General features: G+C 40.7%; 2 protein-coding genes across 2 annotated transcripts; both read left to right on the top strand.

Moving 5' to 3' along the window:
- Positions 1 to 3,509: 3,509 nt before the first annotated feature.
- LOC122663398 (nitrate reductase [NADH]-like) lies at positions 3,510 to 12,764 on the top strand. Its single transcript, XM_043859073.1, has 4 exons — positions 3,510 to 4,478; positions 4,582 to 4,722; positions 6,112 to 6,347; positions 11,514 to 12,764. The coding sequence occupies exons 1-4, from the start codon at positions 3,527 to 3,529 to the stop codon at positions 12,762 to 12,764; spliced, it is 2,580 nt and encodes an 859-aa protein (XP_043715008.1). The 5' UTR covers positions 3,510 to 3,526.
- A 7,350-nt stretch (positions 12,765 to 20,114) lies between these two features.
- LOC122660972 (probable calcium-binding protein CML29) lies at positions 20,115 to 20,806 on the top strand. Its single transcript, XM_043856237.1, has one exon. It carries the CDS (start codon positions 20,222 to 20,224, stop codon positions 20,693 to 20,695), a length of 474 nt encoding a protein of 157 aa, XP_043712172.1. The 5' UTR covers positions 20,115 to 20,221; the 3' UTR covers positions 20,696 to 20,806.
- The last annotated feature ends 2,642 nt before the right edge of the window (positions 20,807 to 23,448 follow it).

Raw genomic sequence — 23,448 nt, 5'->3', positions numbered from 1 at the left:
GGGGTGGGCAACAAATTGGAGGGGATAATTATTCATTATGAACTAGCCAAGTATAAAATTTGGGCTGAAAGACACCCAAACCTAGCCCTATTTGAAGCATAAATTTTGACCAAGGACCCTATCGATTCGATTTCAAGCACCTAGCCCCACCGGATCCGGATCCGGATCCTCTACTGCCGAGCTGCGTAGACACAGCAAGGCAGAAAATGACCGCCTTACCCCTGTTCAAGCGCCTTGACCGAGTGGGGGTAAGGCAATCATTTCCTGCCTTTTTGTGTCTGCGCAGCACGGCAGGACGGGACAGCTCGACAATAGAGGATCCAAATTGCATATAAACTCGGGCCTGATTTGGCTTGGAAAATCTAAATCGTTGGCTAATAGAGTTGTGAGGTATCTGTCTCCTCTGTCGCTACATTGATATAGAAAGCCATCTAACAGTCTGTCATGGTGAGTGTGACCCTACAAGGTGTTTCAATTGAGGTTATACATGGTGAATCTAACTCATCTATATTAATAAGTACTTTTTACCCAATATATAACACTAATTCATAAACAAACCCAACAATAGATGGATATAACATGTAAACCTCTAAGTGATAGAAATATTATATTTAAATCCCTCCACTATAGCAACATTGTATAATAAATTTTTGGGTATGAAAAATATGATCATCAAAAAACTCTAATTCTTCGAAACAACCAATATAGAGAATTTCGGCCATTGATTTAACGGTAAATATTCATAAAATATTTTAAAAAAATTTATTTAATTTTAATAATAATTAAATATTTTTTACAAACAACTACAAAACCACCACCAAACTCAGAATTTCATACAATCATTGTTAGTAAATTCTATAAGGAGATTCTTCCTATTCAATCAGTACCATCAATCCATTGTTGAACTAGTGCTTAATTTGGTGGAGACACAAATTTCAAGGAATGGCACTGATGAATGTTTGGAAAGTTGATAGTGAAATTTTCTTATCATATTTGGGTAGGTAGAAATGCTAGGAGCTACCATAAAAGATTCACTGTCCCAAAATATATTTTGCAAGAATCCTTAGAGATCTGTGGGAGTCAAATTTAGTCTGGGTCTACCAATTATTCTGAGCAATGAGAAGGAAATTTTGGAAATATTCTGGTGCAATCCAAAGCACAATTGGATAAAATCCGGGCAGAGCTGGAGCGGATGATATCTTGCGTGATCATTTAGGAAAATCAATCTCATCTTACCGAAGATTTCTTGGAATTAAGAATAAAGAGTAATTTCTAAGTTTGATTGCAGGGATCTCAGTGGCCAAGAATATGGGAATTACGAAATAATGGATAGAGTCTGATTTTGGAGCTGTAGTTCAATCGGTGCATGCAAAATCTTTTCCTCGGCTCTCTCTCTCTCCTTCCTTTCCAAAATCAGATCAGTAAGAAGATTTTTTCACTGTTTTAGATAGGCGAATCCTATCGTTGGACTACTTAGCTAAAGATTTTGCCAAAAATGGCATTTGCTCTACTTTGATTGTTTTTACTAGATTCATCTACGGTAAATTAGCTATTGACGCTCTTTGTAGACCTAGATTTCGCTTTTTTAGGTAGCAGTTGGGAGCTTCTTTCTTACTCTTCTGGGTATACCCAGACGTTAGTTTCTGCATTCTTTTATTCTTTTCAATACAATTTGACCCTCTAGCAAAATTAAAAAATAAAAAATAAATAAAAATAAATAAAAAAGAAGGAAGAGAAGAAATAAAAGGGAATGAGATTGTGAGACCGCGTGACTAGGAAAACTATAGTAGTCTGGCAGTGTGGCACTTAGGGATGCAAGTTTGACCTTGTCGGTCCGAACCCGTTCTGACCCCCTTGAGCCCGAACAAGGCTTGGGCTGAGATATTTGGTCTTGAGGGCGGGTTAGGGCTGAAAATTTTTTGCCCTGAGTAATGGTCGGGTCGGGCTAGGGTTGAGGTCTTGGGGTAAGCTTGGCCAGGCTAAGTCCAACCCTGTTTTAAGTAAATACTATAAAATATATCTATATGGGAAAAGTTTTCATACACGACTTACACAGTCGTGTGAGAGGGTGGGATTTTCAAGGCATTAATTAATGGGTGGGGGGTTTATGACTTTTCCAACTCTTTGTGAGAGAGGACACCATCGTGCATACTTACACGGCTGTGTATGAAAACTTCTCCCTATATATATTATAAATTTTAAACGTTACTCACATTTTTTTTATATAATATATTATATATGAAGACAATAAGTGATATAATATATTTTATTATAGTGTTGTTTTACGTAAAATTGATAATGTTCTCCCCGGCCCATTTCAGCCCATATATTTCCTTACCCCTCCTCATGATCAGGGCCAATTAGGGTCAGACCGGTCCGACCCTAAGGGAGGGTTAGGTTTGGATTTTTATGGCCTTGAGTCAGGGTCGGGTCGGGCCTGAGCTCAGGTAAGTGGACTTAGGATTGGGCTAGGGTTCTATAAAGTCTGACCGAACCCAACCCTATTGCAACCCTGATGACACCTATGTGTATCCTTGAACAAAGTAGAGTAGCAAGTCACATGAATACTAATCTGGGGTTTTACAAAAATTACACATGTCCACATCATCAATTAATGGCATTTTTTAATGATTAAGCTACGGTTGATACAATCTTTATAAACAAGGGGAGGGAATTTATCATTTTTCAAAACTTAGGTACAGGGTTGATATTAAGGAAACTTAAAGGGGAGGGGGCTGATATTTTCCCTCTTTTTTTTGTGGTTGAAAATAGGGGTGTGAATGAATAGCCGAAATGCGTTTCTATATTTGTGTCCGTATCCATTTAGCACTATTCGAATCCGTCTAAAAGTTAAACGGATGCGGATACGGATAGACTATAGTTATCCGAAAAGCTATATTTACATGTAAACGAATAAAATATCTGATCCGCATTCGTGTCCGTATCCATTTAACACTATTCAAATCCGTTCAAACATTAATCGGATGCGGATACGGATATAGCACTATCCAAGCCGAATCCGATCCGTTTATCCCTAGTGGAAAACACTTTTCAACAATCAAACCATCTTTTAAAAGACTTTCGACCAAAAACAAAAAAATTTGTCGTTGACCGGCTTAGGCCTTAGGGTGCAGCTTGTCTACGGACTCAAGTGAAATGATGACCCACCATTCAAAAGACCCGAAACCCCGAAATGAAATCAGCTCCGCAGGATATACTTAGTATATCGGTATATCCGGCTCCGCAGTTGGCGGCGCCCTTAGTTTCCGGCTCTACTACTTCTGGCACCTCCCATTGGCAGTAGGCCCCACCCCCACCCTCACCCTCACCCTCACCCTCCACACTTTTTTTCTATAAATATTCCCAGAAAAATCCCTTCTTCCACTTTTCCAAACCATCTGAAACTGAAAACTCTAGGAAGTTAGCGTCACAAAAAGTGAATAAGAAAGTGAATCCCAAGAACAGAGACACCTCTCCCTCCTTCTGTCCTTCCCTTCTGAGGCTCTCTGTCAATCTTCAAATTTAAATGGCTGCCTTTGTTCATAACGGACAGTACCTTGAACCCGGTCTGACCGGCGTCATCCACGGCTACCGAACCCCTTTCACTCGGCGGTTTGCCGTTCCAGTGGACGATTCTTCGAGTGAAGACGAAGGCGAGTCTGACTCTCAGTGGACGTATCATCTCCGAGAAGTTAACGATGAGGTTGAACCGTCAATCTTAGATTTACGTGATCAGGGAACAGCCGATAGCTGGGTCGAGCGTAACCCGTCATTGATTCGACTCACCGGTAAGCACCCTTTCAATTGCGAACCATCCTTGACTCGGTTGATGCATCACGGGTTCATCACTCCTGCACCACTTCACTACGTTCGTAACCATGGCCATGTCCCCAAAGGAAACTGGGAGGATTGGACAGTGGAGGTAACCGGACTGGTCAAGCGTCCAACCCGGTTCACCATGGACCAGCTCGTGAACGAATTCCCGAGTTGTGAATTCCCGGTCACACTCGTTTGCGCCGGGAACCGACGCAAAGAACAGAATATGGTGAAGAAAACTATTGGATTCAACTGGGGTGCTGCGGGTATTTCCACTTCTGTGTGGCGCGGTGTACGGTTAAGAGATGTACTCAAGCGGTGCGGTATCTATAGCCGTCAGATGGGAGCAATGAACGTGTGTTTTGAAGGAGCGGAGGATTTGAATGGCGGTGGTGGATCTAAATATGGGACCAGCATCAAGATTGAGATCGCAATGGATCCATCGCGTGATATCATATTGGCGTATATGCAGAACGGAGAGCTTTTAACGCCTGACCATGGGTTTCCGATACGGATGATCATACCGGGGTTTACTGGAGGGCGGATGGTGAAATGGCTAAAGCTTATAATTGTCACCACAGAGGAGTCAAAGAACTACTATCACTATAGTGACAACAGAGTCCTTCCATCCCACGTGGATTCCGAGCTAGCGAACACCGAAGGTGCACTGCGCCTACTCTTGAGACCAACTTGGAGAATTTTTTATTATTTAAAAAAAAAATTTCAAAGATTCTGATTCTGATTCTGATCGTTAATTCGATGCAGCTTGGTGGTATAAGCCCGAATACATCATCAACGAGTTAAATATTAACTCCGTGATAACAACGCCATGTCACGAGGAGATCTTGCCGATAAACTCCTGGACGACTCAAAGGCCGTATAAGTTAAAGGGCTACGCATATACAGGTTCCAATGGAATCATTTAAATATGAGAGAAAGAACGCCACCTGGTCGTGCTAGACATGTCGTCTCTGTGTGGGGTACCAAATGATTGCTGCATCTCTGATCATTTTTGGGGTTCTTGGGGTGCGATAATGATTTTGCACATCCCTATGTCAGGGTCCAAGAGTGACGTGCATTAAGCGACCGGGTGGGGTGTTCTCTTTCCCATTAAATATATAGGAATTTTTTTATTTTTTTTAATATTTAAGAGGGTTCTAGACTCTATTATAAACTCCCTTATTATTGGTTTCATAATATTATGAAGGGAGTTCGTTCTCTGTGGTGGAGCACAGGGGCCATGTATGCACGACAGACAATGAGAGTGTGCGCTGGCACCTTGGAGGGCAGATTTTCCGCCTTTCATGGAAGTGGGGTGATCATTTCTACTCCTCACTGTGTCTAGATGTGGCCTTTGCCTTCCCCACAGAGAACATTTTCGGATTTTCCTTATTATCAAAATCACTTACTTCATTATTAGAAAATTAATAAATTTGCATATATATGGGGAAAAGAACTCTATCTGGTTGCATATGGTGCGTGACTCTTCTGCCTAGACATAGAGCCATGTGAAAAGACCGTCATGTCTCATAGAAAGGTAAAAATCCCCAAAGACACAACAATCATTTCAAGCGATTCTGTGTCTAGGTGCAAGAGTCATGCACCGTATGCAATCAAGTAGCAATTAGGGGTGATGATGAGAGGAGTCATTTCACCCCCACTCTATGTCTTGATACAAGACGTACACTCCAGAGAGTTCTTTTTCTCATATATATAATCCATGACTCTCTCTCCCTTTTTCGAGAAAATATAAAATATATATATAAAAATTACAAATATACAAATCAAGTTAAACAATGAAATAGGTAAGATCAGAAATCTTTATTCATGAACCCTACCTTGGAAATGATGACAAAGACACTAGACAAGTTAACCAGGTGGCTTGATTTTCTTCCATGGTGTTTTATAGTATAATTTTGGTGGTTGCAATTGATGAAACATTTTCCAAGGAACGGACCAGCACGGAAAACCAAAAGCTTATTAGTTAGCCTTTTTTTTTCGGTGCATATTAGTTAGCCTTTTCATCTGGCAGCTTCTTGTATAATTTTGATCAAAATCCTTTTTGAAACCAGAGAATTAGAAAGTTGTGTAGTGTAAATTCAATCTTCAGGTAATTTATAATTGGGGTGCTGTTCTTTGTGCCGCAGCGCAGCCTCCGCTCATGTACATGGGGTGAGTGTAATAACCACCCAGCCCTTTGCACAGGCTGCGCTGTGGCACAGAAAACATTCTCCCTTTATAATTTACCTTAGCGGCTTTAATTTAATTTGATGTTTTGTACTTTTTTTTTAATAGGTGGAGGAAGAAAGATAATACGTGTTGAGGTGACATTGGACGGTGGAGAAACGTGGATGGTTTGCCACTTGGACATTAAGGAGAAACCTAACAAATATGGCAAGTACTGGTGCTGGTGCTTTTGGTCCCTTGAGGTGGAGAAGCTAGATGACTTAATTGGTACCAAAGAGATTGCTTTAAGGGCTTGGGATGAAGCTCTCAACACTCAACCTGAGACTCTCATATGGAATGTCATGGTAAGTACCTCTACAGCATGGTATTAGTAATTGGTATCGGGATCGGTCTTAGTTGATACTGATTCAGATCGTCTTGAGCTGATTTCGATCGAACAAATTTATCATTATTTTTCTTAAAAAAAATCAATTTTTAATCTTTTTACCTTTGATCATACCAAATTATTAATATGGGATTGCCCGGATCTAAGTATCATGAATCGTTCCGATACCGATCCCTCAAACCATGCTCCAAAGTCCAACCCAACATATTATTAAACTTGATGTTGACCCATATGTATTGGGTTTTAACTTTTCCTTCAACAACAAATGTCATGTTTACATCAAACAACTGGATGATGTGAATTGCTTTGGACTTTTGATTTAGTCACGGCGGATGGAATGTCAGCGTACTAAGTTAAATGGCCCCTTTCTCTAAATGGTTAGGGTTTTGAAAAATCCTGATAAGACATAAATCACCCACCAATCAGAGGCTGACACATGGCCGAGTCGAGGACAATCTCTGAATTGAATCGAGTCGTGCGGAGCCGGGCCGACCAGGTCATCGCCAAAATTCATACTCCGCCACTCGGGGGTCGAGCACCCAGCCGAGCACGCACCTCACCGAGAACTCAACCGAGCATTGAGTGAACGACACGATGACAGATCAATGCTGACCCAGAGATCTCCCCTTCACGGCCGAGCTGCACGCCCGTCGACCCCTTGGTCCGCGCCTACGCAAGTCGGCCGTGATTGGAGCACCATAGTGCGGCCGAGCCCACACACAACTTATGATGACCCTCAGGTCACATAGGCCGAGGCCGAACTCTCCACAGAGGCCACCATAATGCCCCCATTGGAGATCACGGGGCCACGTCAGCACCACCCGAGAATCGTGGGATAAGGGTCGATCCACAATTCCAACGCAATACGGAATCACACTTTACATGGACTCTTACCTTAACGAGAGTCCGACCCCGAAAATGTCTCTCCACTCCGCTCTACATGGAAGAGCCTTCCAAGAGAAGAACTTCTACCATACTAGAACTCTCCCAACCGCCTCACCTCCCTTTATAAATACTCAAGTATGGAGCTCTATTGCTCATCTCACTTTTTACTAAGCTGTTACGCTGTTGCACTGGAGACCTGACTTGAGCGTCGAAGATTCCTAGGCCGGAGCCACATCGGCTCTCTTGCGCTCACTCGATTTTTTGCAGGCTCATCCGTGGGCGAACCGGGCAACGGAGGTTTTCACATGCAACAAACCCTTTGTTTTTTTGGGTTAAATACGCATACCCCCTGTAATGCACCCAATATTCCTCGTACCCTCCTAAGCTTCTGATAAGTCCACGTACCGCCCCTCAAAATTCCACGTACCACCCTTGCTTTACCCCCCTAATGCCATTTAAGTCCACACCAGGTATTAAATGCTAAAAAATGATCAAACTACCCTTTTTTCTATATTTTCTACATTTTGAAAAGACCTAATTGCCCTGACCTATTTGCAAAATTTTGAAAGACTAAAATGCCCTCATCTTCCCCAAATCATCATCTTTTTTTACATACCCAATACTACCACCACCACCACCGCCGCAACCTATCAAAATTAAAATCGTCCGAATTCCATCACTGGACAGAAACATTGTGAAGCAGAACAAGATCCGTTTTGTCCATAAACTCAAAACCCTACTCCTCTCCAAACCCAAACACTACTTCCGTCTACAAATCCTCCCCAAATGCCGCTCTCACCTCTCCCTCCCAAAGCCTCGTTCTCTCCTCTCCATGATCAACCGCTACCTTTCCATCTTCCAATTCTTCTCCATCCCCACCCCACCTTCCTCTCCTTCACCCACCTGTACCCAACTCTGCGTCCGTCTCACCCCGGCCACTGCTGCAATCGCCGCCAAAGACTGGGTCTACTCTACGTCGTTCTTGACCTATCTTTCGTCAAACGACGACTTTTCTTCAAAATAAAATCCAAAAATTTCCCCATCATATCTGGCATTTTGTTTTTATTGATTGACTGCAAATTATCTTGTTGATCTCTGCAAATATAAAAAAGACCTAGAGAGACCTTCATACCACAACACACACATACACAGACAAGTGAGAGAGAGATAGATAAATGGAAGAGATACATGAGGCTGCCTTAGCTTTTTATGAAGCTGGTCCAGTTGAGCTTAAGAAGTATGGTGAAAGCTTGTTTAGGAGCATGGATGTGGATGGAGATGGGTGGATAAGTATCAACGAATTTGATTATTTCCTGAAAAAGAATGGGTACACATCTATGATCCCAACTTATTCTTTGAAATTGATAGGGACCGAAACGGGTTTCTAGATTTTGAGTAAGTTAAAGTCTTCTTCTACATCACTCAAACAAGGCAAGTATGGTGTTGTTGATGGTGGAAATCTCCGATGCTTGGTTCGCCCACGGATGAGCCTGCAAAGACCAAGTGATGAGCACAAGAGAGCCGATGTGGCTCCGGCCTAGGACTCTCCGATGCTAAAGTTAGATCACCAGTGCAACAGCGTAACTGCTAGTAAAAGTGAGATGAGGAATGGTGCTCCATACCTGGGTATTTATAGAGTGAAGATGAGATGAGGCGGTTGGGAGAGTCCTAGTATGGTAGGAGTCCTTCTTTCGGAAGGTTCTCTCACGTAGAGCGGAGTGGAGAGCTATCTTCGGGGTCGGGCTCTTATTAAGGTAAGAGTCCATGTAGAGTGTGATTCCGTGTTGCGCTGGGATCATGGCTCGATCCTTATCCCGTGATTCTCGGGATGCGCTGACGTGGCCCGGAGATCCCCGGTGGGGCGCTATAGCAGCTTCAGTGGAGGAGGGCTCGGCCTCGGAGGTCGGCTTAGGAGGGCGGCATGGTAGGTCGGCCTTGGCCGTCACCTCGGCCTAGGAGGTCGGCCCGAGAGGTTGGTCTCGGCAATAAGCTCGGCCAGGAGTCTATGGCTGACCTGTATGAGCTCGACCTCAGCCACCGGCTAGCTTGCGCGAGTCTGGCTCTGTCAGGTGACTTATCGGAGATGGGGTCTGCCCGGTTTCATGCTCGGCCCAATTCGGTTCTCGGACTGAGGTCAGGTCGGCCATGTGGCAGCCTCTGATAGGTGGGGTGTTTTATGCCTCATCAGGTGTGTTCTATAAGGCGAAACCATTGGCAATTCCTGAAACTTGATCAAAAATTTCCGATGACGACGCTTCAAATTCAGCCCCTTTTGGAGTCTCAAATGCTTGAATTTCAATGGCCTGTCAACAGTCAATCCAACCGGTCGAGTTTCATCGGGTGGGATCAGGATGGCAAGTTCAGGGTCCCAAGAGGCGAGCTCGAGGGCTCGGCCATAGGTGGTATGTACCATCTTAAACCGATCTGGGTAATCGTTGCAAAGGTGAGAGCAGAAGTTTGGAGGGAGACCTAAGTCAAGAGCAAGGTGACAGAGCTTAGACAAGAGGAGACGGTGGTGGGTAGCGAGCATGAGCAGTTTCTGGATTTTGGCGGTGATTGTTGATTTGAGAGCGGAGTCTTCGGCGGCGATTGCAGCAGCGGCCGGGGTGAGACGGACGCAGAGTTGGGTATAGGTGGGTGAAGGAGATGAAGGTGGGGTGGGGATGGAGAAGAGTTGGAAGATGGAAGGGTAGCGGTTGATCATGGAGAGGAGAGAACGAGGCTTTGGGAAGGAGAGGTAAGAGCGGCATTTGGGGAGGATTTGTAGATGGAAGTAGTGTTTGGGTTTGGAGAGGAGTAGGGTTTTGAGTTTATGGACAAAACGGATCTTGTTCTGCTTCACAATGTTACTGTCCAGTGATGGAATTCGGACGATTTTAAATTTGGTGGGTGGCGGCGGTGGTGGTGGTAGTAGTATTGGGTAGGTAAAAGAAGATGATGATTTGGGGAAGATGAGGGCATTTTAGTCTTTCAAATTTTAGCAAATAGGTCAGGGCAATTAGGTCTTTTCAAAATTTAGAAAATATACAAGAAAGGGTAATTTGGTCATTTTTAGCATTTAATACCTGGTGTGGACTTAAATGGCATTAGGGGGGTAAAGCAGGGGTGGTACGTGGAATATTGAGGAGTGGTACGTGGACTTATCAGAAGCTTAGGGGGGCACAAGGAATATTGGGTGCATTACAGGGGGTACGCGTATTTAACCTTTTTTTTGTTTTGTTTGGGTAGAAGTTTTGAAGAACCCCTACAAGTTGGAAGTAAATAGTTTTGGGATGGCAATGACTACTGGTTAGGGTTGATATGATTGAAATTGGGTTAAGGTGTTAATTGAAATATTGTGTAAATATTTATTTTCTTTGTATTATATATATATATTGTTACGGTATTTTTATGTGTTTGTATTTGTCTCCACAATGTAATACAATATCATTTTTACTAAAAGTAACATGGTATTGTAGTATGTTTTCTCTAGTCCTGCTACAGGTGTTTCTAGACCGTTCATTTGTTTACGTGTATGCAGTTCCGTCTTACCTACATGTGAGGGGAGTTTTGGAGAATAGTCTCATATCAGTTATCCCTAAAGTCCTTTGTCCCCAAAGGTGGGTTTTGGTTTTTGCCTGACAGCAGGTAATCCATTTTTTAGGGCTTTCGCTCTACTCCAGATAACCCTCTCCTAGGTAGTGCCTTCTGTGAGTCGAACCTATGACATGGTGTCTGACTCTAATATCAAATGTTACATACTTGATTGATACGTTAAAAGCTCAAGAGCTGATGAAAGTCGTTAAATCAAGTCTTTTAACTTGTCCCATACTAGGATGGCCCAATCTAATACACATACACTAGATCGAACCCCATTAGGCACATAACATTCATTTACGTCTCTAGTTGCCCTATAAAATTGGTAACTTCCATGCATGTTTCATATGGTGGATTAAAATATATCAATAATTTTAAGGGCAGGTATTCTTTCACCTAAAATGGTGGTCTCTACTTCCAGAAATGTTCTTTCCATTATTTCAAGTTGCATAATTCACGAGTGAAGAGATTAACTAACCCGACCCAAGTTTCATGGAGAGGTTAAGAAACTGGTCCAACCCAACTTGAACCAAGCCAACAGACTCGATATGAATCTAATTAAATTAGCTACGGTTGAGCATATGGTTCAGCCATCAACATCGACATCTTAAAAGGCTTTGTGAGCCTCATTTTACTTATTAATTGGGTATGTTAACATGTGTAGGGAATGATGAACAACTGCTGGTTCAGAGTGAAGGCGAGCGTGTGCAAGCTACAGAATGGTGACAACTTTATCGTGTTCGAGCACCCGACCCAGCCTGCAAACCAACCGGGCGGGTGGATGGTCCAACAAAAGTACCTCAAGACATCTGAGAGTAACCAGCCCAACACCTCCTCCGACGTGATACCCATGTCCGAGGTGGAGAAGCATAAATCGGTTGACTCGGCTTGGATTGTCGTCCATGATCAGATTTATGACTGCACTCGGTTCCTCAACGACCACCCTGGTGGCTCTGATAGCATCCTTATCAATGCTGGAACTGATTGCACCGAAGAGTTTGATGCAATTCACTCAGACAAAGCAAGAAAAATGCTCGAAGATTATCAAATTGCCAAACTAATTACCACCGATTCTGACTCAGCTAACTCAGTTCATGACTCGTTCAATTCAACTCTTCTTTCAAAGAACGTTGCTTTGATACCATGTGAAAAGATCCAATGCAAACTCATCACCAAGACTTCACTCTCTCACGATGTTCGTGTCTTTCGTTTCGCATTACCATCGGAAGATCAAACCCTTGGATTGCCGATAGGGAAACACATTAACGTTTATGCTACCATAAATGGAAAGCTTTGCATGCGTTCATACACTCCAACAACCTCTATTGACAAGGTGGGCTACTTCGATCTCATCATTAAAGTCTATTTCAAGGGTATAAACTCTAAATTCCCCAATGAAGGGCTCATGTCACAGTACTTAGACTCTCTTCCATTGGGTTCAACTCTTGACATCAAGGGTCCATTAGGACATATTGAGTATACCGGCCAAGGTAACTTCACCGTCCATGGCAAACACAAGTTTGCAAAGAGGTTTGCAATGATCGCCGGCGGGACTGGAATTACGCCGATCTATCAAGTTATCCAAGCAATCTTGAAGGATTCTGAAGACGAAACAGAGATGTATTTGATTTATGCAAATCGTACAGAAGATGATATCTTGTTGCGAGATGAGTTGGATTCCTGGTCTGCAAAGAATGAGAGATTAAAGGTTTGGTATGTGGTAGGAGATTCAATTAGGGAAAGATGGAAGTACAGTGTTGGGTTTGTTACAGAGAGTATTCTAAGGGAACATTTGCCAGAAGGATCGAGCGATACATTGGTATTGGCTTGTGGGCCGCCGGGGATGATTCAATTTGTTACACCAAACTTGGAGAAGATGAACCACGACATAAACAACTCGTTGCTTGTGTTTTGATTGGTGGGGGAAGTAGTGTATATGATAATATGTTAAAAGGAATTTTTTTTTGGCTGAGAAAGGATAATATATTGATAAAAAATGAAGAATATTTACAATAGAGTTTGGATTGGTACTTTGCTCAAGTAAAGTTTTCCTAGCCATACTATTTAACATAACCTTAAACTTAGTATCATCTAAATACTTAAAAAGAGAAATTACATAGTTGGGTAACCAGGTTTTGACTCGGGCAAGTCACCCGACTCGAGTCAAAATATCATAAAATTTGGTCAAGAGTCATGTAGATACGCCAAGCTTAGAAAATGATCAGACTCGGTCCAGGTCAGTCCGATTTTTCCAATAATCGATAATTATGTCCGAGTCAAGAAAAAACCACCAAGTTGTGTAATTTATCTCCCTCCTATTGTTATCTTGCCAAAATTGAATATTGTTCGATATGCCCACACAAAAAATGTTGCTGATTTTTAGGGATTGGAATGACTATAGCATCTTTATGGGAGGAGTGGGCTATGGGTCAAAGGAGATTAATCACAAAATAACTAACTCCCGTGAGAAGTAGGTTATGGGTCTAAGTAGATTGATTACAAAATAACTAACTACGGTGAGGAGTGGATTATGGGTCAAAGAGATTGATGACAAATTAAGTAATTAATTTTATTAACTAGGAAGGTGAGGAGTGGATTCTTGTGTGAGACAATGAACTTATTGTTTCGAAAACTTTTTATTTGGATCATTATTAATAATTATTGTAATTCAGAAATTTTATTTGGGTCATTATTAAAACTTATTGTAATTAAGAAATAATAAAAAAAAAAACATGACTCGTCCTAACTAGGTTTAACCAGACCGAGTCACCAAGTTTTTTAAAAGACGAGTCAAGTCAGAAAACCTGATTTTCCAACTATGGATATTAGAAAAGTTGCCTATAAGTTCAGCAAGTTCTAAGAAATTAGAAAGAGAGTGTCATGGAATTTTAAAAGTTTCACGAGAGAATGACTGGATCAATTCTTTGTTCGCGCTTTTAACTTCAGAGATAATGACGCCTAAATTTGAAGCTTGTTTCCACCCATGAAGGACCCCCGATAGGTTCGCTTCCAAAATATCCGTTGACTTGACAACACTTGCACAAATGTTCACAGCCTATCCAACTATGATAGTGCAAAAGGCCCAACTTGTTAATCTTAATCGAGATTCAAAAAGACCAAACTATTAAAAGGAGTATTGTATTTACTGTTTTACCTATGGAGAATCGTGTAATATCCATCATTGACATTTAATATATTCTACCAAAAAAATAAAACATTTAATATAGAGAATTTTTTTTTTATCTAGCGGCCTAGAGTCGTGTTATGGCGAACTCAAGCCGGACTTTATGCAGCTTTTAAAAGTGCAACAATATGTCTCTCTTTCATGTAAAATCGTCATTCTTCGTCGTTCATATAATTTCTCCTCTAAAATGTGAAAAGGAGCTCCTATTTATAGTCTTAGGGTCCCAAAACAGTGCAAGGCATGTGTTTTTACTTTTCATTCTTCATGGATCTTCTTTTTAAGAAGAAGGGTCAATCTTGGTTTTAGATGAAAGGAGATCGCTTTTGCCCACCAAAAGGAGGTTTCTAGGGGTTTTTTGGATGTCTCTTGGGTCCCAAAATGTGTTTAAGGAAAACTAAGGTCGCAAAACACGAAGCTCACTTGAATCTCACATTAAGATTGACAAAATCCTTGAAATGTCGCCAAAACGGCATGGGATGCACGACATAGGATGCAAGTAAACGAATTCGTTCCATAAGCAAGTGGCATCGTTTCTGTTGGAAGTGGCGTCATTTCTGGCCAATGAGACCTTCCTCTGCAGCTTGCGCTTTCTCCCAAGGGTTTTCTCTTGAATCGTGTTGTAGATTATGCCACTTCTGCTGTAGTTCCTGCACCTTCATCAACACCTTCACCGACGAAGGGGGCTAGCACCAGTACCGGTGCAAACCCTAACCCCGGCCTTCTTCTGCTGTGCCCCTTTGCTTGGCCGAACTCAACTCTAAACCAAAATTCCACCATTTTCCCATCTGATTTCTAAGCTCTAACCCAGAACCGATACCACAATTTTCCCATTTTCTCTTCCATCTACCCCAATCGACACTCTCTCACTTTATCTTTTATTGCATGATTGGAATGTTAATTGCAATTGTATAATGTTTGTGACCATTGTTAAAATCTGTTCAATGGTATTTGTATGAGACTTTAATTTTCAAGGGGTCTTTATTTAATATTTTCTTTTAAAGGCTGGTTGGTTAAAGTTGTGTAGCCAATTATGGTCAGAGGTTCAGTTTAGGTTATTTATTATTAGAATGTCTTATTTCAGTTTTTAATTGTTATTACTTGTAATGAAATTAAAATCAACAACTTACCTCCCTGTGTGGGATGAGAAGGAACAGGAATATGATAGTGCTTCACAGTTAGCAAGTACAATCACAGTGCTTCCCCTCTTATTCTTCTTCTTTAAAGAATTTTTCTGGTTTTTTTAGATATATTTTTTTATATGAATTTATCATTTATATGGATTTATTCTCATTCCTATTCTTCTTCTTTAAAGAATTTTTCAGGTTTTTTTAGATATATTCTTTTATATGGATTTATTCTCACTCCTATCAATTAGGGTCAAGATAGGGTCAATCAGGGTCAGGTCGGGTTAGAGACCAAAAAAAAATCAGGGTCAAGTCGGGTTAGAGAAAACCCTGACAGGGTCGGGACTGGGTTGAGGGTTTCTTGGCCCTGCCAGGGTTGGGTTGGGTTAGGGTTTAGGTTAAGGCCTCTAGGGTTGGGTTAGGGTTTAGGGCAGGCCCGGCCCAACCCGACCCATTGACACCCCTAAATCAAAGGCATTTACGTGAAATTATTGGATTCCACGAATACAAAAACAATATTTTTGTAATCTCATAAGAAAATCAAATTTGAACTTATCCAAATATGAGGTAAGATTCTTAAAAAAAAAATCGATGTGAGGTAAGAGTAAGACATTAAAAAAGAAAATAACAGGGTGGGGGGGAGGGGAATAGAATAGGGGTGGGGGAGGGAGGGGAATATTTTTCCTTGATGGCAGTGGATTCCATCTCAGTGCAGGTCAGCTCCTAAGGAGCGACCTCGTACGAGGAGGTGAGCCGGACTCTAGGTCGTGGGCTTATGCCTTAAAATCCCTAACAAATTTAAAGATGAATCAACTTTATAATTTTTGCTCCATCATTATCCTCATTTCACATGAAAATTGCTCCATTTAATGAAGAGGGGAACCTGTATTAGTGTATATATATATTGTAACTTACATAACAAAATTCGACCCAAAAAAAAAAAAAAAAAAAACTTACATAACAAAACGAAAATGAGGACCAACATTGAATAGGGGCTGTTTGGATCTGCCACTGTTCCACACATTAATTTTTGCTTGACAAAAAGGGAAAAAAAAATAATTGGTCCACATTTTCTAGATGACCCACAATGTATTCGATATTTTAGAATATTGTACTGAGTGGTCATCTAAAAAATTTTTAATAAATAAAATTGGAGGGAAAAAAGAGGGTCACAAATTGATGCAATGTTGGAAAGCATAGCAACTGAAGCATCTGGTTTTGCCATATGAGGAGTTACATTTAGTTAAATGGCAAATGACCTATATATGCCACATGGATCATATCTAGTCACATTTGGTACAAGACTTCCCTCTTTGTTTTTGTTTTTGGTTTTTTTTTCAAAAAATGCAAGAGATGTGTTTTACTAATAAAGCCTTCATCCTCGAGAAATAGAACTCACCTCAAAAAGGAAAATGACTTTTAATGTCTTTTATAAAGCATGAAATTGAAATATAGAAGATGTATGGTCGATATGACATTCAATCTATGATTAGATAGGGTGAAGTGGACAATATTCCATCAAAGTTAGACATTATCAAAGCTTCAATGTGACTAGAAAAAATAAAATAAAATAGAGCAAATTATATGCACCCTTAGTTTCATTTTTTACGTGCACCCTCTGGATAATTGGGAGGCATACAAATAAGCTCTCATCGTTAAGTTTAAACCGTTAGGTGTAGTTAAACATTTGAAAATAATTATATTATCTTTCAATTTTTGTCATGGACAATTTTACCCTTATAAAACATAACCATAGCCCAAACCCTATCCCTGTCTTCTCCGACGAACTCTTGCTACCATTAACGAGCAACCCCATCCCTGAACTTCTACATCAATTTAAAATAAACCTTTAAGTAACTGAAAATCCACATTAAAATTGATTCAAACTAACCAAGAAATCATCTCTAATCCGTGGAAGACAGGGGATTGGGAACATTAGGATACCCAATCAGGTTCTTCATCATCAACAATTTCTGATTTCAAGTTTGTTCATCACCAACAAGTCCAAAATCCCCAAACCCAGGATTCCCATTCCCCTTTCTTTTCCAAGATCTATTTTCATCCTAGCCCAAAACAGCCATGGAAATCTGCTTATACTTTGATCGAGTGTTCCCTTGCCCCATTGGAGAACTCGATCCAAGTTATAGCTGGTTCTGACCAGCCAAACCCTAGAAACCCCAATTTTTTCTCTTAAACCCAAACCCTAATCTAATCTGTTTCTCTCCATTACTTGTTGCCGGTTATATTTAGACCTCACTGGTTTGCTGATTTCAGTTTAATATTATGACATGAAACAATGATAGAGCCATTGACATTTCAAAAATAAAAAATTGGGCAGCCGAAGGCCACCATGATCGGCAGCCATGGCTGCCGTTTGAAACACCATAGCAGGTGTATATTAAGGCCCACAAAGGCTGTACAGCCATGACCGAATCGGCCATTAAAAGAAGGGTTTTATTAGGGTTTCAATCGGATTAAGGGTTTCCTATGGGCATTAGAACGACGATCAAACACCGGCATCAAAATCGCCGGAGTCACGTCGTCATTCACCAGAATCATGGAAGCCGAATACCATCAGGAGAAGCCGGAATCGGCGGCTGAAAATCACAAAAACCCCTTGGGGTTTTCTGATTTTTCTGTTTTAGGCGGAGGTTGAAGACAGGGATATCCCCATCATTACTGAATTTGTTTTAGGACCTCTTAAATGAAAAAGACCGTTCAACAGGAGAAGAATGGGAATAAGGGTAAAATGGTTAATAAATCACTAAACTAAAAGGGTAAAATGGTCTTTTTTTACTTTAAAAACTAATAGCTTAGTAACACCGTGAGTAAGGGTGTCAAAACCTAACCCAAACCGTTAAGATCAACGAAACCGACCGAAAAAACCCGAACCGATCCTTATTGGATTGGTTTTGGACTAGGGTATGACGGGACCGGCTGAAAATCGGGCCGATCGATAGCAAATCGAAACCCGAACCGAATGAAACCGATAAAAAAAATCATTGAGTGAGTATAAGGTTATGAATAGGTGAATTGATAAGGAAAAATCATTGAGTTAGTGAACAAATTTCTGATTGTAAGGGGAATTCTTACAAATCAATGAGTATGAGGTTATGAAAAAAAGAAATTTCATTTTAACAATGCTTTTTCCATTAATCTCCTTGTTTACTATACAAAATTAGTTGGTTGTCAAATAAATGATTTGAAAGTAAGGTTCATTCTATGATTTCAATATTACTTATCTTCTCAGTGACTATTCGTTGATTTCAATTTTAATTATCTTTCTCTTACAATTAATGATAAATAATTATATGATTTGTAATAATAATTATCCATTGATTTGAATATATCTTCCATTCTTCCCCATATAATTTATTATTCTTTGTTTGAATTACAACATGAACATATTAAATCAATTTTCTTGTTTATGGTTGTATGATTGTTTTGACTGGGGGAAGGTGAATTAAGGTGTTTTTATCAAATCTTTCCTCACTATAAATTAGGAATTTAAGATTTAATTGTGCCTCAAACCTGAAAACAAATTGATCTAAACCGGTAATAACCCAATATTAAAAAATCGAAATAAACCAAAATCGCAGCGGACCGAAATCGAAACCGATCGAAAATCGAAGTTTCTTAACGGTTTGGTTTTGGTCTCACCATTCCAAGATTGAAACCGATTCAGCCCGACCGAAACCGAGCCGAACCGACCATCTGACACCCCTAACCGTGAGCAATCAGGGGGTTATACGTTAAAATTGAAGCTAGGGAGGGTGTTTTGTTATTGTTTCAAACACCAGGGGGTGCATGTAATTTGCTCAATAAAATAAAAGATTGAGTTTCCCTTCACCCATAGTATAGGAGGAAATATTAACCATGGGCATTGGTATCGTTGGATGGCCAAGCGGAAGAGTAGTTTTGATCCTAAACAATAAGGAGTGAGACTTTGTGATGGGATGTGGGAGAGAATTCTTCCCACTCCATTGGTGAAAGAAAACTTCTGCCAAAAAAAAAGGAACATTTTTCAACTAGAGCTCAACTGGATCCATGCTAACAAGAAAAATGGTGTTTCTACTATGAGCAAATTTTCTTTGGATGAAATGAGAAGGGTTCAAGTGAAGTGACAAAGACATGGATCTCTCTTTGGCTGCCACCCTAAAGGTTCTTTGATCATATAGCTTACCTATTATATAGCTCATCTCACAAATGTATCCTTATATTGGACAGTCTAAATGGCACCTCTATAAATGTATTTAAAACTTGTAATCTTCTTTTGATTGCTCATAGCCTACAAATGCGAAAGTTTGTTCAGATGTTTCAAAAGTCGGAGTTCCTCTCCCTTCCTTCTCGGTCTTGACCCAATTCAAAATGGTTTTTACATTAACTGCATATGGGAAAACCAAAGGCCAGTTACTGCCATCATCAGCTTTATTGAGATGGCTTTAAGTAGCTTCACTGCCATATCCTTTTAAAAGTTTTTTTTGTTATGGTTAAAAGAGGGTTTTCAAAATAACTTAAAAGCTACTTATATGTCATTATCAAAAGTTGTTATTGTCTTTTGCATTTTTTTTCAAGTTTTACTCTCATTAAAGGGGGAAAAAAAGTGCAATACTAAAAGAGCAAACGAGTAAAGTTACAAATTATTTGACATTTTTCATGAGCTCGATCGGGTTTTTGTCGGTGGTCTTATTAACATTACATTAATTTGATAATGCATCATTCCCATAAAACAACCTTCACCCAACACAGGTACATCAATTGTCTATCACAGTCAACTTCATCTACTTTCATGTATAGAGGATAATGAAGAATATCATTCGGAGAATAAGAACCTTCATCCAACACTGTGGTACATTCTTTGTATATCGCAGTCGAGCTCATCTTTCATGGACAGAGGATAATGAGGAATAACATTTGGAGGAATAAGATCCTTCTTCTTTTTTAGCTTTATGTCGACATAAAGGCGGTATTGTGAATATCTCTATATGTAGCCCTTTTAGCTCTTCTATTTAAAGAGAGATCTCTTAACAATGACTGAACATACTTAGCAAGTTCCATTCATCTATGGCTCAACTCGGATCAATCTCCTCACAGACAGAGGTAATAAGCCATGTCTTCAGTCTGGTGGAGGCATTTAGAGCTTTCGATTCCGATAACGATGGTTTCATCACTTCTGCAGAGCTTGGTGGACTATTGAATTCACTTGGGTATGGTGCAAGTGAGCAAGATGTGAAGGCTATGATGGAGCTAGGTGACATTAACAAGGATGGGTTATTGAGCATTGAAGAGTTCTTGGAGATGAACACAAAAAACATGGAGCTCGGGGACTTGGGCGCGTTCCTTCGAACCGCTTTTGAATCGTTGGATCTTAATGGTGATGAGCTCTTGACAGGGGAGGAGTTTCATGAACTTGTAGGGAATATGGGAGTTGGGTTATCTTTGGAGGATTGCAAGAATATAATAGCCTCCATGGATGTGAATGGAGATGGGGCTATCTGTTTCGAGGACTTCAGACTCATTGTCAACTCTCTCGTTTAGCGCTTTTTCTGTCTATTTTATCCATATATATATGCTAAAAGTGCAATAATAACATGTAATAAGAGCCAATGGTTTTGGGCTTCTCCTTTCATCAAAATACAATGAAGCATTTCGCAAAAGCTATGTTGATATCGAAAGTCTTCAGGTGAAAAGGATTTCTGTCCAGCACCCTGCCCGGGCTGCATGTGCAGCGCCGGACTTAGTGACGCGTGAAAAGACTGCCTCACCCCTGCTCGGGCAGAGGTGAGACGGTCTTTTCACGCCTCACTGTGTCCAGCACTGCACATACACAGCCTGGTGCTGGCCAGGAGCCGAGTCCGTCTTAAGATGTTTCATAGATTATGCGCTCTCATTGGCCCTCGCACGTGCAGAGATCATGCTATTGCTCCCCCATAGAGAACACCGATCATATATTCTATTACTTAGGCTCCGTCTGATAACTCTCCTAAGAAATAGTTTTTTTGTTTTTCTGTGCCCTGGGAACACAAAAACACCAAAAAAAACCGTTTGATAAACTAAGGTTGTTTTTGAGTTTTTCGTTGAGAAGTGTGCCCAATAAAATCCACAACTCTCTTCTCACCATCACCTCTCTTCTCACAATCGCCTAGGGCTTCCTGCTACTCAAATGAATGACATGCGGATCAATATTGCGATTCAGTTGGCTACGTATCATAGGCACCTGAAATTTGATGTAATATGACTTTTTTTTTTTTTTGAACAATCATTTTGGCAATCAATGTATTAAGACTTCTTAATTTGAAGAAACTGGACATGTCTAATCCGTACTTTTTCATTTTGGCATTTTTGTAATTACTTTAACAAGACAATGTTAGAATCCATAAACTTTCATTATTTTTGTTAATATTAGCTTAGTATGGAATGAGAATTACTTTTCAAACCGGATTATAGTTTTAATGGCAACTCTATAATTACTTCAAGAAGACAATTGTTTAGAATCCATTTCAAAACAGTTTTTATCAAATGCCATTGATGTTCTAAAAGTGTTTTGGAACTATTTCCAGAACAGGTTTATCAAACACCATTAAACACCAAAAAAAACTATTTTCCAACAGAAACTAAAAACTATGATTTTGCCAAAAAACCATCCTAGAACAGAAATATTGTTCTTGCGGGAGCTGGTATAGCCCAACATTTTTTCTATGTTGGTACGATGGGGAGTGCACCAATCAGGGGTGCGGATCAGATTCGACAAAAGGGAGCAAGGAGAGAGGGAGAGAGGGAGAGAGGGAGCTGGTATAGCCCAACATTTGAATCTCCACTCTTATTTTCAGTTTTACTTCACTTTAATTCATTTCACATCTAACCAAACTAGGCCTAAGTAAGAGCATATCTAAGGTACCTCCTAATGAGAAGTGGGAACTGTTAACTAGTCAAGCCAGTTCAGGGGTCTTCCCATGGTCTACAAAATTCATAAGAGAAGCAAAAGGAATTTTTAGGGAACACCTTGATCTTCAGAACATAGTTGTAAAAACCATGCTTTGACTTGAGCAAGTCGCCCGAGTCAAGAAAAAAATTGACAAAAATTAGTCAAGAGTCAGAGACTCGCCCATCCAGTAAGTATTAAAAAAAAAAGCCACATTCAACACAAGCTTGTTCCACTCGCATGCATCTTGGTTTTTCCTAGTCAAATGAAACTCACCCATGTCTGGCCATTTTTAGCCCTTCTCTCTCATTCATGGAAACTCTCACTCTCCGGTGCCGGGACCTCACCACCTTCGTCATCTATTGGGGAGGTGGACCTCCGCTCGACCCATCAATGACACCGATGCACTCGTTAGATTTCAAACAGAGACCGACACCCACGACAACCTCCTCTGCAACTGGCCGTCATGTGATGCCTACACCTTCTCATGACATGGTGTCCACTGCAGCACTAACATTGATCCCCCTCTCCCTCCCATCCTTGGACCTGCGAGGCCTCATTGATACTCTCTTCTCAGGACCAGCTTCGCCGCCTCCACTCCACTCCACTCCACGGCAACCGCATAAATGGCTCCACCCTCCCAAACCTCCCAGTCACCAACTACTCCCTCCTCAAGATCCTGTATCATCTACCTCTCCAACAAAGACTTCTCCGGTGAAATCCCTACCCACATCAGGCCCCTCAAGCATCTTCTCACTCAACATCTCCAACAACTCTCTTTAACTTGTTTAGAATACAATCCTAACCTACTTAAAAGAAGAGAAACAAACAAAAGAAATCAAAATGTCAAAATCAAATCCTTCAATGTTCAATACCTAACATCCATGACAGGGAGCTGAGAACTCAATCCATTGGCAAGAGAGGCCATTTAGTGGTGAAAACTCCCTGATCACTTCATCCACGGACCACAACCAACTCTCTAATCTCTCCTCTGTGCTGCCTCTGCTCAAAGAGCTTAATGCAAGGGAACTTTGGTTTTGCCATGACTCACCCTAAACAGGTTTGACTCGCCCAAGCATCAGGTTTTGAGGGCAAGTCGAGTCAGAAAAACTGGTTTTCCAACTATGCTTCAGGAATGGAGTCCATGTAATTATTCTAAAGCCTTCGGCCTCACAAGAATATGTGAAGCAGGTCACTCAACCTAATACAACTACATCAGAAGAGTAGATATAAAAAAATATTTTATTGACAGATAATTAGACTGTAACGATCATAAGGCTCACATTATCTGTGGGGTTAGCAATTTGCCATCCAAAGTACCCTTGTGTTGTCCCATTTAGAGTGCTAGGAAACAAGTGAAGCTGAAATT

Source organism: Telopea speciosissima, chromosome 5, assembly GCF_018873765.1.
Source record: "Telopea speciosissima isolate NSW1024214 ecotype Mountain lineage chromosome 5, Tspe_v1, whole genome shotgun sequence".
NCBI classification, from domain to species: domain Eukaryota; kingdom Viridiplantae; phylum Streptophyta; class Magnoliopsida; order Proteales; family Proteaceae; genus Telopea; species Telopea speciosissima.
The sequence above is the reverse complement of the archived record's forward strand: the minus strand, read 5'-3'. Positions and strand labels throughout refer to the sequence as shown.

What these genes read in the sequence shown, in the direction of transcription:
- LOC122663398 (XM_043859073.1), top strand. Translation starts at nt 3,527, where the DNA reads ATGGCTGCCTTTGTTCATAACGGACAGTACCTTGAACCCGGTCTGACC. An exon ending in CGAGCTAGCGAACACCGAAG is followed by an intron (nt 4,479 to 4,581) that starts GTGCACTGCGCC and finishes AATTCGATGCAG; the next exon opens with CTTGGTGGTATAAGCCCGAA. An exon ending in CTCTCATATGGAATGTCATG is followed by an intron (nt 6,348 to 11,513) that starts GTAAGTACCTCT and finishes TAACATGTGTAG; the next exon opens with GGAATGATGAACAACTGCTG.
- LOC122660972 (XM_043856237.1), top strand. Translation starts at nt 20,222, where the DNA reads ATGGCTCAACTCGGATCAATCTCCTCACAGACAGAGGTAATAAGCCAT.